The sequence below is a fragment of the Malaclemys terrapin genome, chromosome 10 (assembly GCF_027887155.1).
Source record: "Malaclemys terrapin pileata isolate rMalTer1 chromosome 10, rMalTer1.hap1, whole genome shotgun sequence".
NCBI lineage: Eukaryota > Metazoa > Chordata > Testudines > Emydidae > Malaclemys > Malaclemys terrapin.
In genome coordinates, this window is record NC_071514.1 from 5965322 (window position 1) to 5983991 (window position 18670).

At 43.8% G+C, this 18670-nt stretch overlaps 1 protein-coding gene across 2 annotated transcripts in view; it reads left to right on the forward strand.

The window, feature by feature from the left end:
- MEGF11 (multiple EGF like domains 11) overlaps nucleotides 1–18670 on the forward strand; it is a 253506-nt gene that overhangs the window by 122837 nt on the left and 111999 nt on the right. For both annotated transcript variants that reach the window (XM_054041093.1, XM_054041094.1), the window contains exons 5-7: nucleotides 6338–6584; nucleotides 8645–8765; nucleotides 15216–15352. In XM_054041093.1, the coding sequence (XP_053897068.1) occupies nucleotides 6338–6584; nucleotides 8645–8765; nucleotides 15216–15352 (505 nt within the window). The remainder of the gene's footprint in view (nucleotides 1–6337; nucleotides 6585–8644; nucleotides 8766–15215; nucleotides 15353–18670) is intronic.

Here is an 18670-nt window from a genome sequence, read left to right on the forward strand (position 1 = left end):
TGTTAATTTTGTAGCATTCTAGTGTTTTTAATCAAAATGTTCTTGGGTATCAAGTCCAACGCTTTACAGAAGTTTATTATGTCAGCAACTATTGCATCCACCAACCAATACCCTTCTGATAATCTAAGACGATCTTTGTAACAGAGTATTAAAATATAGTTTTTAACGTCCCAATGTCCCAGTAGATCTTTTATCTACAGAAACTCAATGTGTTAACTTCTTTAATGGTTGTAATGTCTTTCAGTCCTGTAGGGATTGGGCAATGTGTCTCGACTTGCAGTTTATCATCACTATCTTGATAGTGTTGGGAATAAGCATTGTTTCAATAGTGCATCTTTATCCATCTGTATTCTCTAGAAATCTGGCATTTTGACATGGTTCTCCATTATTTTGCCATCGCATAATTTTGATGTTTCTGCCACCGAGCTTTTGTGCAAAATTCTTTGAAAGGATCTTCTGAAGTTGTGATTATTTTGAGGACAGCTGTGATTTGTAAGGCAAGTGTAGGAAGCTGTTAAGATAAGCAGTCTTCTGGGTTTAGATTCAAGCAGATCAGAAAGAGATTTCCTTTGGGCATCAGAACTGTAGCTAGTACTCCAGTAGTGGTCACACCAGTACCAAATACAGAGGTAAAATAAATAACCTCTCTGGTCCTACTTGAGATTACCCTGTTTATGCATCCCAGGATTGCATTAGCTCTCTTGTCCACAGTGTTTGGGAGCTCAGATGCTTTCCTGCATCTTATTCCAGTCCTGGGCATCTCTTGCCAACTGGGCTGAATCGTGCCAAACTGAATGGTGTGGTTATAACATGGTTAAATGTAAGCTGGGTACAAGAATGTGACCACACCAGATTTTCACTCTTGACATAGTACAGGATTTGCAAAGCTAATGGATTATTTTAACTCTTTGCTCCTAGTGTCCTGGCGTGTGGTATTTTAGGTTTTACTGCTGTCTCTTCATGTTTGTTAGAGGCTTGGGTCATGTGTTCCAGACTCAGTGTCATATAGAGATGTGCAATTATGTCCTAAGGCAGAGTTAAAGACAAATATAGAACTAAATTCTGCACTAATTATACCCATGCAGTCCTATTAACTTCAGTAATGTTGCAGGTGTACAGTTATATTAAGGGCAGAAACTCTTCGTGGTTTCAAAAAATGCATTAAATAACTCACGATAATCCTACTTTACAGGCACCTTCTCATCTCAGATTCAGGTCGTTTCGTTTGATTTGTTAAGAGGATATATAACAAGGCTAGTGTTTTATTTAAACATTCCCAATTGAATTTAAAAATATTCCAGAATAGTGATTATGGGCTATAATCTGCTCTTGGTTACCCTGGTGTTAATCTGGAGTAAATCCCTTGAAGGTAATGTAGTAACTCCAGATTGACATCCGCATAACTGACAGACGAATTTGGCCCTTTTTTCTTACACTGAGATAAGGATGCCTACGTTACTTTTCTCTGCTTTATCTTTGATAGAATGTCAATAAGATTCTGTTGATTGTACGCACATAGAGTATGAATTTGGTCACTGTTTAAAAAAACAAGAACCCACCACACACGTAAAATGATGATAGTGGGGTGAAATAAGCACAGCCCTTAAGGGTACAGGCTGTGGTGCTGGTGCTATATAGGGTGTCTTTTTCATATTAATAGTGTATCTAGAGTGTGATGGAAATTCACCACAAGGGCACTAATGACTGTCTCTCATTGGCATAAGTTGTTTGATAAATGGAGCAGTTTCCTTGGATGTCATTTTATTTATCCGCTTGATTTTTAGACCTCTCTGTTTGCTTCATCTTTGTCCAACTTGTGTTGCCATGCTAGATTCTCGGTAGATCTACTCACCCTGAACACAGTGGGAGAATACAATTGTTCCGAGGTGGATGGGTTTCTCAGACATGTCCCTATTTGGTGTGTATTGTGAAACTAAACTGACAGTGGAAGAACAGAATTGGGTGATATGATAATACATGTCATAGTAGCTCTCAGAACCCAGTGCACGATATAATTAACATGCACTTTAACTAGGCCTGATATTTTGTATTCTATTAGAACCGTGTGTATTGCAGAGGCATGACTTGCTCACCTGTAGATCTGTAATATGCAGACAACTGTGATTACACTTACACACACACACACACACACACACACACACACACACACACACACACACACAGAGTCTGGAAGCAGCAGTCAGACCTCCCTGACATCACCGCTCTCAGCTGGCTCTCTTACTGATGCTGCGGTTCCAGTCTGTGCATCATTTTGACATTTTAAATAGCATGTGCACTTACAGTATAGCTCCTGTGTAAGCTTCGATCAGTCTCCCACTCTCATGTCGTTGCTGTTGTTATTTCTCTATTACAGTAGAGCCTAGAGCAGTTGTTCTCAACCTAGTTACCATTGTGAGCCATGTCTGCAGCGTTCTATGCATTATGTGGGCTGCATTCCCACAATAGATATACTGCCTGTATGGCCCTGAGGAGGTCACATGGGCTGCAGCTGTGAGTTGATTGGGCCACAAGCAGCCTGCAGGTTGAGAACCACTGGCCTAGAGGCGCCATCAGGACCAGGGCTAAATTGTGCCAGGCCTACACAATGTTTTACAGAAAGATTTTAAAATGACAGCTCTCTGCCCCAAGGATCTTACAGCCTAGAGGCTTAACTGTGTGTGATGCCGAGTGCTCTGAACTCCATCATCCTCACCTGGAATTGAGTCCACGCAATGGGAGTTGAGGCCATTTACACTGGTTTCACGGGTATCTGAATCTGGAGCCACTACTGGGACATAAATTAGGATTTCACACACTACATTCCATGGGAAAAGGTTCTTTTCTGGTTAAGGTTTCATCTGCTGCTAGTGTTTTATTCTCCAACTTGAACTGCTAGCTAGACCCTGATCCTGCAACCACTTACCCAGATGAATAATTTTACACACACGGGTAGTCGTTTAAGCACAGTGGAACTACTCAGACGTAAATATTTGCAGGGTCTAGGCTTTAGTGTATGAGCTCTTTGGGGGAAGGACCGTATCTTTGCATGTGTCTATATAGTGCTTAGCACAATGGGGGTCCTGGAAACTATTGCAATATAAATATTATATCATATAAAATAAAGTCCTAAGGCTAGATTCTGCTTTCAGACACAGAGGTGAAAATCCAGGGTGACCCAATGTAAGTATTTTATAGTGATGTTCCTGGAACCAGAATCTGGCCCACAAACCCCAATCTTTATTTTTATTTTACAATGATCCATCTAGCAACGACACAGTTTGTCACAGAGGTTTATGGCTTTAAGTGAGGAGTAAACAACAGGAACTGATGCACTTTTGAGTGAGAAAGTTCCAACTTTCATGTTAAATTGCTCAGACATTAAACCTGGAGGAGATGGAGGTAATGAAAATCCAAAATGCTTTGTATAAAATCCCCATGACACCTCTGAATACAATAAGCTGCTACTCCTCTAACACCCGTTTTACAACAGCACAGTGGTACTGAGTTCACCTGCTTTACCTCTGTTATAGGCTTTCATCCAGCTCTCACTGAAGTTAGTGGAAAGACTCCTAGGCATTATCTATACCATGAAAATTATTTTTTGCTGACAATAGGCATCAACACTGGGTGAACAGTGCTGAATGTAACCATAGGGATGGAATCAGAGACCCCTGGATCTAAACCCATGAACCTTTATTGCTTGAGATAAAGGGTTCGGTCTGCAAACTCAGAGGCAAGTAGTGGACTCATAAATGTGATCTAGCCAATAAAGGGCGACAGAGAGTGACCGACTATAGCTTGACCATGTACTGTTTCAGAAATTGTGATTCAAACCTGCCTGTAGTTTCTGTAAAGTAGAAAAGGCTCCATCGACTTCAGCAGGAGTTGGATCTGGTCCCTGGGGCACTGGAAATGAGAAACAAATCTGGCCACATCTTTTTTTTTCTCCTCAGTGTTTTCCATGAGGAGTCTGCTGCCTTTTTAATCCTTATTTGTATGTCTTCTTTTAAATTTGTCCCAATGAAATTCCCATTCTCGGTATCTGTTATGTGCCAAGCTTTTTTATTTAATAGAAAATTAAAACATTTTGGCTGGCTACCTTGAGCTAAACATACTGAGTGGTGTAATGTGTGAGCATTGAGGCATTGTGTTTAAAAGCCTTTGAAAAATCCATCCAATGGCCAGCCAGTTTCCCATCCACTACAGGCCGGTTTTACTATCAGAATTTTTTAAAATGTTACAGCCAGTCAGAGGAGTTGCTACTCCTTCCTGGTGCACCTGATCTTCCTAGTGAATAAAAACACCTTGGCATATTTAGTCTTGAGAAAAGAAGAATGAGGGGGGACCTGAGAATCTTCACATATGTTAAGGGCTGTTATAAAAAGGATCAGTTGTTCCCTATATCTACTGAAGGTAGGACAAGAAGTAACTGGCTTAATTCGCAGCAAGGAAGATTTAGGTTAAGTGTTAGAAAAAACTCTCTAACTATAAATTTAGCCCTGGAATAGGTTTCCAAGGGAGGTTGTGGAATCCCCATCTTTGGAGGTTTTTAAGAACAGGTTTGGTCTAAGTTTATTTAGTCCTGCCTCACCATAGGACCTTTTGATTTCTTGAGGTCCCTTCCAGTCCTACCTTTCTGTGATTCTATGATTATAGCATGGAGTGAAATTTGGCAAAGCTAGAGAAAGAGAGAAATTTGAAATAAAGGTTTAAATAAAATGGGCACATATAAACGTGAAGTAATATCACAGTGGTGTTTAGGGGACAAATCTGGACTAGCCACTGTCTAAACATAGACAACTTTCCCTGCCCCTCCAGCTTACATACAATACTTTTCTTAATGCTTTACGAGATACACACATACATATATATCACACAGACACTCAATAATTCTGGGAATGGCTGAGCCATTACAAACGTTGACTATCTCCCCTTGTAAGTACTCTCACACTTCTTATCACACTGTCTGTACTCGGCTAGCTTGATTATCACTTCAAAAGTTTTTTTTTTTTTTTTTCCTCTTAATTAATTGGCCTCTCAGAGTTAGTAAGACAACTCCCACCTGTTTATGCTCTCTGTATGTGTGTATATATATCTCCTCATTATATGTTCCATTCTATATGCATCCGAAGAAGTGGGCTGTAGTCCACGAAAGCTTATGCTCTAATAAATTTGTTAGTCTCTAAGGTGCCACAAGTACTCCTGTTCTTCTTTTTGCGGATACAGACTAACACGGCTGTTACTCTGAAACTTGTCAATAATTCTAGATAATACTTAGTCCTGCCTTGAGTGCTGGGGACCGGACTAGATGACCTCTTGAGGTCCCTTCCAGTCCTACAAGTCCATGATTCTAATTCAATACATGTGAACAGAGAGATTTGTATTCTCAGACCATTTTACACTGCTACCTGCAACTTTGATAAGCATCGTCCCTGTTGTATACTTGAGGGAACTGAGTCAGAGCAATAAAGTGACTTGCATAAGGCAGAGCGAGGATTAGGCCAAAGTTTCTCACACCCTGTCCTGTGCTCAGGTCAGTAGGCCATACACCTCTCTCCATGCAGCATGTAGGTGTGCAGTTAATGAGATAAAGTTGTGCCTAGGACAGGTAGCTGCACCTCTTTTTGAAGCCAGTGGAGTTGTTCCTTCTCCCAGGTTGATTTTGGCCTTTTATGCTATTCAATGCAGGCTTTATTTAAAAAAAAAAATTGAAGATCAGCGATGCTGGTTGAATAATGTATCTTCCTCTTCACCCTTGCTGAAGTTCCTCATTCCAAGCCACTAATACGCAACTTTCCAGAAATAAGAAGGACAACAAATTATTATCTATTTTTCATGGGAGAGACTCCACCTCTGATGGAAGCTATCTGAAGAGTAGAGTAGACCTTGCGGATTGTAGGACGAGTGCTTCCAATGACTGTGGCTTTACATTTTACATTTTGAAGTCTTGCAACAGCAGTATGAAGCATGTGTAGCTTGACTTCAGTGCAGCCAGGATTTCAACCTATACATCTAATTCCACCCTGGGTTTGCTCCTTCCAGCTTTCTCAGGCATACTGGCAGAGAGGAGATTAAAAGATGTAGGTTCTAATCCAGCAAAGCACTTAACACTGTGCTTTTAATTTTAAGCACAGGACTAATCCTGTGCACTACTCATGTGCTAAAGTACCTTGCTGGATCAGAGCCTTAGTTAAACAAGCGTAAAGACCTTTGAGTAAGTGCCTGATATTAACCATGCCTTTTTTCTGTGCGTGCCAGCCTAAGCTACGGAGGATAGAATGAGACTCTATTAATGCACTCCCCTAATCAGCTCAGTAAATGAACGTGTCTTTTACAGGTTGTGATAGCGATCACTGGGGACCACATTGTAGCAACCGCTGCCAATGCCAGAACGAGGCTCTCTGCAACCCTATCACTGGCGCCTGTGTCTGTGCAGATGGGTACAAAGGATGGCGCTGTGAAGAGCTCTGTGACCCTGGGACTTATGGAAAGGGCTGCCAGTTTAAATGCCAGTGCTACAATGGAGCAACCTGTGACCATAAAACAGGAGAATGTCATTGTGCTCCGGGATACACAGGGGTATTGTAAGTTCAATGACAGGCATATTTTACTGTGCATCACTTAACAGCCTTGCTTTGACCCCGCTTAGTGCAATGCATGTTTGATAAAACGTACACAATCGATACATTATACTTTTTACTCTCTAGAAACCAGGTAACAGGATTTATGGGAGACTGAACAAAGGAGCATTGGTTATCACTGCTAATTACAGCTGTCAACATGTGGAAATCAAATTTTAGTCTAGAGAGAGATTAAAAATTGAGGAGATTTACCTGCGAGTAAAATTACTGTATCTGTGGTGTGAATATGAGAATCAAACCATAGTGCTGTACTTACAAGCAATCGGATATACGTGTTTAGCGATCCAGTGCAGTACCAAATGGAACTCCTTTTCTCTGGCTTATCTGACTTTCAATATAACTGAGGAAGAATTGAAGATAACTCGATCAGCTTAGTATCTAGGGGGCAAATTTCTAGCTCAGTGACTCCCGTTAACTGTGACGAGAATCATGTTGCTAAATCCCCATATCCCATGCTGAAAGTTTACGAGTTAGATTCACCAAATCTGCATATTAATTTTAGGGCATCTGAGCAATAGCTTCTTGTTTAAAATTGCCCACGGTGTAACGTCGGTTCTCATTAGAGATCTTGCAGTAGTTTCAGTAGTAATTATGCTTTCCAAAATTATTTAAAGGAAACAGGAGAATTTCCTGGGGGGGAGAAGGGGGGAAGGGGTATTTTGTTCACTGAGGCCTACTTACAGCTTTTTGAAAATCTATGACAAATGCCCTACTTTTTTTCTGTATGCAGGGTAGTTGTAGCTGTGTTGGTCCCAGGATATTAGAGACAAGGTGGCTGAGGTAATATCTTTTGTTGGACCAACTTCTGTTGGAGAGAGAGACAAGCTTTTGAGCTACAAAGAATTCTTCTTCAGTCCCACTGACACTGATGCAGACCTGAAGAAGAGCTTCTTGTGGCTGAAAAGCTTGTCTCTCTCACCAACAGAAGTCGATCCAATAAATGTTATTACCTTACCCACCTTGTCTCTCTACTTCTTTTTTTGCGGGGGGAGGGAAGGGTGTTGTAATCTAGCATTGCTTATGGGTCAGCATGAAGGAAAGAATGCTTATGCCTAGATAGAAAATAAAGATCGTATTAACCTGTACCAATAAATTGTGTACCTTTAAATATTTTACTACTTACCTGATTTCCTTGCAATATTATGGACTCAATCTTTTATAAGCACTTACTACCAAAGGTTCTGCTTACTGTTGAGTAATCCCATTCACGTTGATGGGTCCACTCACCGCAGTAAAGTGTTTGCAGGGTCAGCAACTAATGTGTTGCATGAGCATCTCTATTTGGAGGAATAGTCGGTTGTTTGCTTGTGAAGAGCCTAATCTGTTAAAACTGGTAATATGAGAAAGCAGCAGCCAAATGTGGTGAAAAGCACCCAGGTGCAGAGAGCTAGCACAATGCCTATCTGGGTCACTTCAGTATCATGAAAGCCATGCAGTCCTTGCATTGACCTCAGCGGGCATTGGATGAGAATTTCGGGGCTCAGGTGGCCTTGTGCCTGCCCTCTGCACAGGGGGGAATTTCATTTGACATTTTGTAATAATTTTGGAAGAACAAAACACTTCAACGTTTTGCAGCATTTTAATCCTGTTGTTTTATTTTGTTTGCGGCTTGTTTTATTGCTGCGTTGCGTAATTAAGCTTTAAAGGCTTGATCCTGCAACCCTGATGTGCACGAGTTGTCTTTACTCACGGGAGCAGTTCGACTGAGTAAGTGCATGAGTGGGACTTCATGCATGAGCAAAGAGTACACGTGTGAACTAGGGTTGCAGGATTGGCTCCTCAGAACACAGACACAGCGTCTTGGAGGAACTTAAATGTTGGAATTCTTAATTAATTGTTTTTTTCTGTTGACATTGCCCATTGAAACTTCACTGGTTTGCATAAGAGCTCCCATGATGCTCTGTGGTGTGGATTTGCCCGTTTCTTGTTAATGTTTGCTTTTAATGTGTTTTGATTTGTGTTTTGTTCCCCCACTGTCCCCACCCCACTTGCCCCCCACCAAGCTGTGAAGAGCACTGCCCTCCAGGCAGTCACGGAGCTCAGTGTGAATTGCGCTGCCCGTGCCAGAATGGGGGAGTCTGTCACCATATCACCGGCGAGTGCTCCTGTCCTCCTGGATGGATGGTATGTAACAAGTTATTACTCACCCCACTTGTAGATCTTTGCTTATCGTTACTTTGAAAGTACATTATAATTTACTTACTCACCGTCGGTACCTTGGGGCTCCCTCTGTCTGCTCCCGGTATCCACCGGCGGTCTCTTGTCATGTGCTTTGACTGTCAACACATTGCAGTGGGGCCCGTCTTTTCAGTATGTGCATGTACAGCATTTACCGCAGTGGGGCCCCAAGGCACTACTGCAGGGCAATAAACACATAAGAGACTGACTGGCCTTAATGCACCTGCACAGGAGAGCGAGGAGGAATAAGGCTCCTGCACCCCCATATGGACCCCCCCCATCACAGCTGAACATGTGGAGAGGAGAGCAGGGGCTGCATGCCCTGTGCTACTTCCCTAAGCAGCCGGGTACGGAGAGGGAAGAGAGGGGTAAGGAGCGGGCAGAAGCATGGTTCCCCCACACTCAAGTGCTGAGCAGCAGGGCTGAGCCTGTGCTAGGAGCGGGAGTGTGCTACACCCCACAAAGAGCTGCAGCACACAGTTCTCCCCCTCCTCCAACAGCACCCCTGTGGGCAAGCGGGGAGCAGGGAGGAATTGGGCCTCTCTGAGTTACAATTCCTCCTTGCGCCTTCTCCTGGGGTAGTGCAGCTACATGCCACCCTTACTCAGAACGCTGAGCAAATGCCCAACGAAGTCCTAAGCACGGTGTTGTTTTCATAACGGGAGAGGGAGAAGGTGAGAGGATAGCCGTGGTTTGACAGGCAATGCTACAGAGAGAATAGATACAGCATCACGGGGCCACGGAGATCGGGTCAGTGCTACTGTCCTTACACAGGCATAATTCCCATTGATTTTAATAGGAGTTTTGCCTGCGTGAAACAGTTGGCCCTGAGAGAGCAAATTACCCTCCGCTTTCATTCTGTGTGTCGAGAAAGCAAGGCCAAACATTTAAAAATCCTTAACTTTATCAATAATGTGATAATTAATTCTCTCCGGATTTGTCAAATCTCCCAGGCCTGCACACCATTCAGCTGTGCTTCGTTACCTGGCACTTTGCCAGTATTAGCAATTAGTCTCTTGGCAGTCCTGCCGGAATTGAATGGAAAACAATGCCTGTGATTTTTTCTAATACCTGGTACGCTACAAAGATCATCACACATTACAATTTGATGAGGACCTAATTCCACCTGGGAAGTGCGGGAGTGAGAGGGGACTTTGTATTCCTCTAGCTCTTTAAAATACCTCCATGTGCAGGATGGAAGAGGGAGAATTGTGCAGCATATCCTGTGTATGGAATGCTAATGTAGAGTAGGTTCACCCAGTTCCCTCCTCTGATACACAAATGAGCATCTTCCATTTCCCAGAAAGACATCCAGGTGCCGCTTCTTTGATTTTCTAGATGCATCGTTCTGCTATGACAAGTAGCCCGATCCTTAACAGTGTCCTCATTGTCAGCAGTCACAAGCTTGCAGGGGAATAGAACTGGTGTTTGGATCCAAACACTGAAAGATAGTGATCTAAATGTCACTGTGGTGTAACTATTGAAGTCAGCAGAATTAAACCAATGATGGATTTGATTCAAGACATTTTTTTCATCCCCTCTGTCAGTAATAGGAATCTGCCAACACACTGAGTGCAAAGTCATTGCCGGTGTAAAACAGTGCACCTTCATTGATTTCAGTGGGACTGGACCAGCTTACACCACAAGGAATTTGGCCCCAAAGAGGTTTAAAAAAGCCACGTTACCTGGAAGATAAACTTTGGTTGCAAGAGAGTTGAATTACCTTGTCAAAGACATTTTGATCATGGTGCTAGCTCCAGATAAGATACTTTCCTCGAGATTCTGGTGGCAGGTTGTAAGATATCACAGGAGGATAGGGATGCATGAGCGAACCATCCCTTCACAGACTTTTCAACCTAAGTCTTTCTCTATGTTAAGAACTCCTAGTGGAGCTCTCTCATAAGACACTCATAGCCAAAGTGAGTGGTGACACAGTGATGGCACGAAGTTGGTCCAAAAACAACAGGGTAAGTCACCCTCATTTGGCATTCAGTGGGTGAGCAAAAGACCGTTCCTCCCTGAGGGGTGGGTAGCTAACAGATGAGGCAGGCAACCCCGTTGTTTTTCTCAGGCTGGCAGACGGTGCTGCCACACTGCAGTTCCCCTGATAGATGATTAGTAAAAAGGAATGAGCATCAGTATGCCACCCAGGGATTTTTTTTTCTGCCACCAGTGCTCCCCTAATATTTGTATTCCACATACCAGCATTTCTGAGAATCTAAATTGTCTTACTGGACTCCCCCTTATCTGCTGTCTGGGCAGGAGACCTTTTCTCGCAGGGTGGAAATGTCACTAAAGAAAAACAAGTATGTGGAGAAAGATTAGAAAGTTTTAGAAGTCTTTTAAGGTGCACGGTGGGCTGATACTGCGGAGCAGGTGCAGCTATTCGTTCTGTCCCGTTTGTGCTGTGCAACTTGAAGCTTAGAATTTTCTCTGCAATACTCAATGTCCCAGAGGAACTTTCCTGAAAACTCTGTTGTTGGCTGCTTAGTCTCCAGAGCAAAACCTGGAGTTAACAATTGATGTGTTTGAACTGAGCATAACTAAAAATTGAAGTGAGAGATCAAATATTCTGAGGGAAGAAACTGAAATTATAAGCAGAAGAATTCAGCTTGTAAATGTTGGGATTTTAAATTTAAAGGGACTCTCCAGGGTTTTCATGAAAGGCTGAAAATCCAATGCCTAGAGAAAGAGCAACTAATTCCTGTCTCTTGCTGGAGTTTTAACTCTTGCACGTGCCGTGGTTTGTGCAGCCAGACACAGGTGGGCAATAAATGAGCAGAAGAGACGGGGTTGCTAGATTGTGTTCATTTTATTTTATAGTATTGATAGTCTTTCTTTGACAACCAGAAGTTTACTTGCAGAGGAGACTTCAGTCTCTCTCTCTCTCTCTCTCTCTCTCTCTCTGTGTGTCCATGTCCATGTCCGTGTCCGCCATGTGCAGGTTTTTTGTTGTGGTTTTTGTAAAATGAAATAAACGACGGGGTGGGAAGACCTTTTCTAATAATCTTCCTAATAATGCTGGGAAACTGTATTAAAAGCAGAAGCCCGAGAGTTTGGGGTCTTCAAAAATAAACTGATAAGATGCGTAAATTACTAGAAACTTTGGTCTGACAGTTGATCTTCCACAGAGGGGCGTTTTATATTCTCTTAGCACACATTAATTCCTTTGGCTACAGGGGATAGATCTCAGAGTATTACTTTGTCATTGTTTGTTTGATAGAAATCCTGTTGTTTTGTTTTGTTTTGTTTTTTGTTTTTTGAGACATGAAGTGAAAATGCATTTATCCAGATAAATGGATACCTGCATTTCCAAAAATATAGTATTGCTTATTACTCAAGCCTGGAGAGACATGTTTGTTACAGCAGAATCTGACTGGTCTTGAATTGAGGCCAAAATGTCTGTTTTCTAGCCAGGGAACCACCTATCACAAGGTTGAGAAAGGCTTGAGGGATCTTGTTTATGGTTAGAGAGAGGGGCAGGCTTTCCATTGCAGGTGTGTTGCTATTACAGAACTTTCTAAGCTGTTGACATTGGGCCCTGGAGGAGGAGCTGTAACAGTGAATATCCTCAGTTGTGATGCTCCGTTTTTCATTTTTGTGTAAGATTTATTCAATAGGTGCTTTGTTCAAAACGAGGAGCCCCTGGCACTTGGTTGGGGAAATGAGACTTCACAGAGACCAAAAAAAAACCACTTCAAGGAAAATCCTCACTGCTTTTCTGTCAGATGTTGTGTGTGGTAGGTGGTGCAGGCAATGCCTCCCATGCTTCAGGTTTCCCAGCACGTTCCATTGTAAGACCCTGCCTCAGTTGCTTATACTGTGTCCAACTAGAATGGTTTGGGCTGAAATTTTGCATGCTAGGTGTCTGCCTCCGGCTGAGGTTAAGGGAAAACCTATTCTTTTGCCCATGTAAAGTCTTATAACCTTTTCGTTGTGGAGCTCTAGTGCCTCCATGCTTTGGAGCAGGGGGTTGAAATTTGGCAGGGGCATCGCCCTGGAGTTACAGATGTGCCTTTAATCATCCCTGGAAAAACCTGCTCAAATTTGGTGAAGTTGTGAGCCTCTGGAAATCTCAGTTGGTACATGCTCTGTAGTGACTTGTTAGAGTTTTGCAGCAAAATTGTCCCAAGACGCGATCTACGCTGAGTATGTGCTATCCTAGGGCTACAGGGGTGGATCAGGACTTTCACAGCAGTTGCTCCTCCTGGCTGTCGGGGGTTGTTATGGTACCGGCCCTGGAACCGAGAGGAGGGAGGCTGTCTTCCCGGCCTTCAGCTCTTCTGCTGCTACTGCCCAGACAGCATAGAGAAGGAGGGAGGAGAACAAAGGGGTGGGAGGAGCAGAGGGATGGGAAACATGGAGCCGAGGGGATGGGATTGGGACTGGGATGTGGAGGGCCCAAATGGGCCATGGGTAGTTTATGGGCTTGCTGGTGGCCTGATGCCCCAGGGTGAGTTTCACCGTGTGTGAACAGCCTGTTGTTTGTTGAGTTGTGATGGGAATATTTTCTCTCCCCTTTGATTTCAGTGGGAAGAGCATTCTAAACTGACTGTTATTAGGTTTAACACTTTCAGGTGAAAAGGCGCTGCAGGAGCATATTTTAAATGAACATGTTTTAGTTTATAGGCCGATGGGGTTTGTACATGATGCTCGTCGGTCTGTGCTGGATAATGCTCAGCCGGTCTAAAGGCTGGGAATAAGTGTGCAGAGAGATACTGAAGTGGCAGGTTGAGGGCTGTTCACAAATTACGGAATGCATTAGGGGGTGAATGGGTCCTTAAATGTGTGTATTTGTCTCAGTGTTACAGGAGGTGGGTGGATCTTGAAAATCACCAAAAAATGTGGTACATCATTTATGGACAGCGCCTTAAGTAGCCATGGCGTATGCAGGTTAATTCAGAGGGATCGTCCCCTGCAGAGGTCGAGGTTGGAGGCTGCAGAGAAGGAAGTTGGGGCATGGCTCTGTAGCCATGCAGATGAACATCAGTGAGGAATCCAGTTATATCTCTACGGATCTTGGTTTGTCCGTGCAGAGAGCTGCCAGGTAGCTGTGCCTTGCATCACGCATTGGCGTCAGTCATGTCAGCAGGCCCCCATGTCCTCGCCCCACATGGCTGCAGGGACGGAGAAGAGGTTTCATTGCAGTTACTTCTCCTGGCCACTAGACACCTGCAGCCTGTGATGGGCCTTGGGACCCAGATGGCCTCTCTGTCGCCTGTCTGGCAGCTGTCTACTCCCCCTGCTGGTTTGCAGCCAGCATAGTGCCCCTGGGTTAGAGGAGGAGGCGTCTCTGTCTCTCAGGCCTGGTCTACACTGGGGGGGGGGGGAATCAATCTAAGATACGCAACTTCAGCTACGAGAATAGCGTAGCTGAAGTCGACGTATCTTAGATCGATTTAGAATTACTTACTTCGCGTCCTTGCAGCGCGGGATCGACGGCTGCAGCTCCCCCGTCGACGTTGCTTCCGCCTCTCGCTGAGCTGGAGTTCAGCAGTTGACGGGAGAACGATCGGGGATCGATTTTTTGCGTCTACACTACACACGATAAATCGATCCCCCATAGCTCAATCGCTACCCGCCGATCCGGCGGGTAGTGTAGGCATACCCTCACTACCTTGCTGCAGGGGAGGAGAGGGCCCAGTGGAAGGGAGTAGGATTGAGGCAGGAGTGTTGGAGTGGCCAGGGGTTGAAAGGCAAGACAGGCTGAAGCCAGCTGCCCCTGGCACTCCTCAAGCCCTCCCACCTCTGCTTCTGAGGGGCGCAGAGTCCGTAGCATTCTTGCTTCCTGCTACACCTGCTGCCTTTGCTTGACGAAGCCCCCAGAGAGAAACCAATGACTTGTCATCACTAGGGAGACACGTTGTAAATGGAGGGCTGGAAGGCAGGAGTTAATTTGGGTGGCAGAATTTTTAGGCTTGTTTTGATCTTACCTTAAACCACGTCCACGAGAAACATTGCCAGCTCATTTAGATCAAAGGTGTTGCAAGACGGACAAATAAATATACTAGCCCAGGAGTCAGCAACCTTTCAGAAGTGGTGTGTCGAGTCTTCATTTATTCACTCTAATTTAAGGTTTCACGTGCCAGTCATACATTTTAATGTTTTTAGAAGGTCTCTTTCTATAAGTCTATAATATATAACTAAACTATTGTTGTATGTAAAGTAAATAAGGTTTTTAAAATGTTTAAGAAGCTTCCTTTAAAATTAAATTAAAACGCAGAGCCCCCCAGACCGGTGGCCAGGACCCGGGCAGTGTGAGTGCCACTGAAAATCAGCTCACGTGCCGCCTTCGGCACCTGTGTCATAGGTTGCCTACCCCTGTACTAGCCACAAATAAAAGCTCAGAACGTTGCAACTTTTCACTGAAACGCTGCTCTTTCTGCACCTCCCTAGGGTTTTGTATGTGCTCAGCCATGCCCTTCCGGAACCTTTGGAATGAACTGCAGCCAGGATTGTCCATGCCATAACGGAGGACAGTGTGATCATGTGACAGGAAAATGCCTGTGTACAGCTGGATATATGGGAGACAGGTAATAAAACACATTGCTCTTCAATATTAATCTTAGACAATCTTGCTCTCTGGAAAACAGTGTGTTACATTCCTATTGCTGCAGTTAGGTGCCTCTTCCTAGAGCGGTTCAGGCTTTATAAATATGCCTTTGTTATTACTTTTCAGTGGCAGTGCTCGCCGTTTACTGTTCGTTTTCTTTTTTTTTTTTTTTTTTTTTTACTGTAACTCTTTTAAAAATTTAATGGATTCAATTAAATTTAGATATTTACAGCGACAAATTTAATAGAAAGCATTACATGTTTACAAGATATGTAAATGAACCTTATTTATACAAATTAATATCCTCAAGAGTAAGCAATGCAGCAGTTTAATATGTCCCTCCCTTCCCATCTGGGTTGCTGCAGTCTCTGACACCAGCAAAAAGTGATAAATCCTCAACATTTATAAACCAGAGGAGCTACCTTAATTTGATCAGAAAAGATGATATTGTTTTACAAAGCTGTCTTGGATTAAGCGACTTCATTGAAGTATATTCAGAGGGCCTATACATCACTTAAGTCCATCTTAAGTGATAGCCCACTGAATTTTATCCCTAATGCAGTGGTTCTCAACCAGGGGTACGTGGGGGACGCAGAGGTCTTCCGGGGGTACATCAACTAATCTAGTATTTGCCTGGTTTTACAACAGGCTACCTAAAAAGCACTAGCGAAGTCCGTACAAACTAAAATTCCATGCAGACAATGACTTGTTTATACTGCTCTATATACTATACACTGAAATAATAATTATATTTATATTCCAGTTGATTTATTTATAATTAGATGGTAAAAATGAGAACGTCAGCAATTTTTCAGTAATAGTGAGCTGTGACACTTTTGTGTTTTTGTGTCTGATTTTGTAAGCAAGCAGATTTTAAGTGAGGGTATGCAAGACAAATCAGACGCCTGAAAGAGGGACAGTTGTCTGAAAAGGTTGAGAGCCACCGCCCTAGTGCATAAGGACGTTTAGAGTTTGTTGGAGTGTCTTATTTCTTTTCGTCTTTATTTGTGTAACTGTCAGCTATTCAAAGGACACAAGCAAACTAGCCGTAAATGCTACACTTACATTTAGAAGGCCATTCTGCTGTGTTGCAGCCATGTAACTTCTGTTGAAATCAGGTGTCTTCATGTAACTGATGCCAGTGTTTGCTTTGGGAAATGTGTCAAATAGCAGCTGCAGCTAGGTAAAGCAGATAGAAGTAGAAGTCATTCTAGGGAACGTTGCTTTAAGGAAAATCCCCAGTTATTACAGCAGCGCTCTTTATAAAGCTGGTGGTTGGGACCTCCATGGCACAAAGCCAGTGCCCCTTTAGTTTGGGGGAGCCTTTAAATGTCCTGGCTAATCTTAGCTTTAACTTTCTTTTAATTATGGAGATAGCTTTCCAATGAAAAGTGATCGCCAGGGCTGAATATCTATCATGGTGATTGTGCCTGAAATCAGAGGCTCTTTGTATACTTAAGCCTGGTCTACAGTTGGGGAGGAAGGGAATTGATCTAAGTTACGCAACTTCAGCTATGAATAATGTAGCTGAAGTCGACGGACTTAGATCTACTTACCACGGTATCTTCACTGAGGTAGGTCGACTGCTGACGCTCCCCCGTTGAGTCCGCCTGCGCTTCTCACTCCAGAGTCGACGGGAGAGTGCTTGGCGGTTGATTTATTGCGTCTTCACTAGACACGATAAATCGACTCCCGCTGGATTGATTGCTCCAGAGGTAAGGGTAGACATACCCTTAGCCTCAGCTACGAAGGACTGGTTTGAGGCCTCTCCAGCCAATGGCTATGGGTCCCTGGTTTGTTAGTTGGGAAACTCAACAGTGCTAGAGTTGTCATGAGCTCCCAGCCACCAGCCTACAGATAGGCCAGCTCCTTCACTCCATTGCCAGCCACAACGGGGGATGGCGCCGCAAAGGAACTGGCTCTGCGAGAAATAAAGGGAACTGCCCCCCAACACAGGCAGAGTGCATGCAGCAACAGGACCAGCAACAGTCCCTTGGGGATTTGGAAGAGGAGACCGCAAGCAGTGGGCAAAGGAAGAAGGGATCGAGTTTGCCCATGCTCTTGGCAGCAACCCCCAGAGCCAGGGAACGGAAAGGGGGGAACCTAGCGATGGGGGGAGGGACAGAGGAGCACACTCAGGTTGTGCTTTAGAGGTGTGTGTGTGTGGGGAGAGAATAAGGAGGATGTGGCCCCTGGAAGGAGGTGGGATCTCAGAGGGGAGAGAGAGGAAATAATAGGGGCCGACTGGAAGGTGTAACAATGGAAAATGGGCAAGCCAGGGAGATAGAGAGGTGTGAATATGGGCCCCGATCCAATCAAAGCTTCTAAGTAAGTAGGGCCTGTTGGAAATGCTCAGATGCTTATATGATTTGCTGGACTGGGAGCTGTGAGGAGCAAAATAGACACGAAGGACAGGAGAAGGGGGGTCAAGAGGAAGTGAGGGTATCCCAAAGGGAAGCAGGGAATAGGAGAAGAATAAGAGGAAAGGAGATTCATCTGTTTTCAAAGCCAATATGCATAGACTTTCACACTCAACTTCTCTAGCAGCAAGAGAGGCTGGGAGCAGCCTGGAGATTCCCACCCCCTATTTAAAAGACTCTTCAGTTTAGATGAACCCCGGAAAGTTTATGGGAAGCCCAAAGAATTACCTTATCGGTGGGTAGAATCCTGGCCCCACTGAAGTCATTGAAGAGTTTTGCGATTGACTTCAGTGGGGACAGGATTTCATCTGTAAAAATTTGTTCTTAAGGTGGGCACACTTCTTTTACCTATTGTCAAATACAACTACACCTCTACCTCGATATAACGCTGTCCTCGGGAGCCAAAAAATCTTACCGTGTTAGAGGTGAAACCGCGTTATATCGAACTTGTTTTGATCCACCAGAGTGCGCAGCCCCCCCCCCCCCCCGAGCACTACTTTACCGCGTTATATCCAAATTCGTGTGATATTTGGTCGTGTTATATCGAGGTAGTGGTGTAGTTAATGGTAAATCCCCCATTGACGTTAATGGTAGCAGGAGCAGGCTTAATATTTAACAAACCTAAATTACCGTTACCTATTAATGCTGTGATTTCACTCAGCTGGGACAATGGGACAAACTAATCAGATTCATTTTAGGGCTATTGTCCATTTTGCTTTCCGGGTCTCATACTATCATAATGCTACAACATTCATTGCAGCCGCAGCAGGGGAATATGGTTTCCAAACAAAACAATATTTTCTTTGACTTTTTTTTTAAATCGGGAGAATATTTCTATTAATACTAGATATTGTAAAATCATTTTTACTAGATCTTGA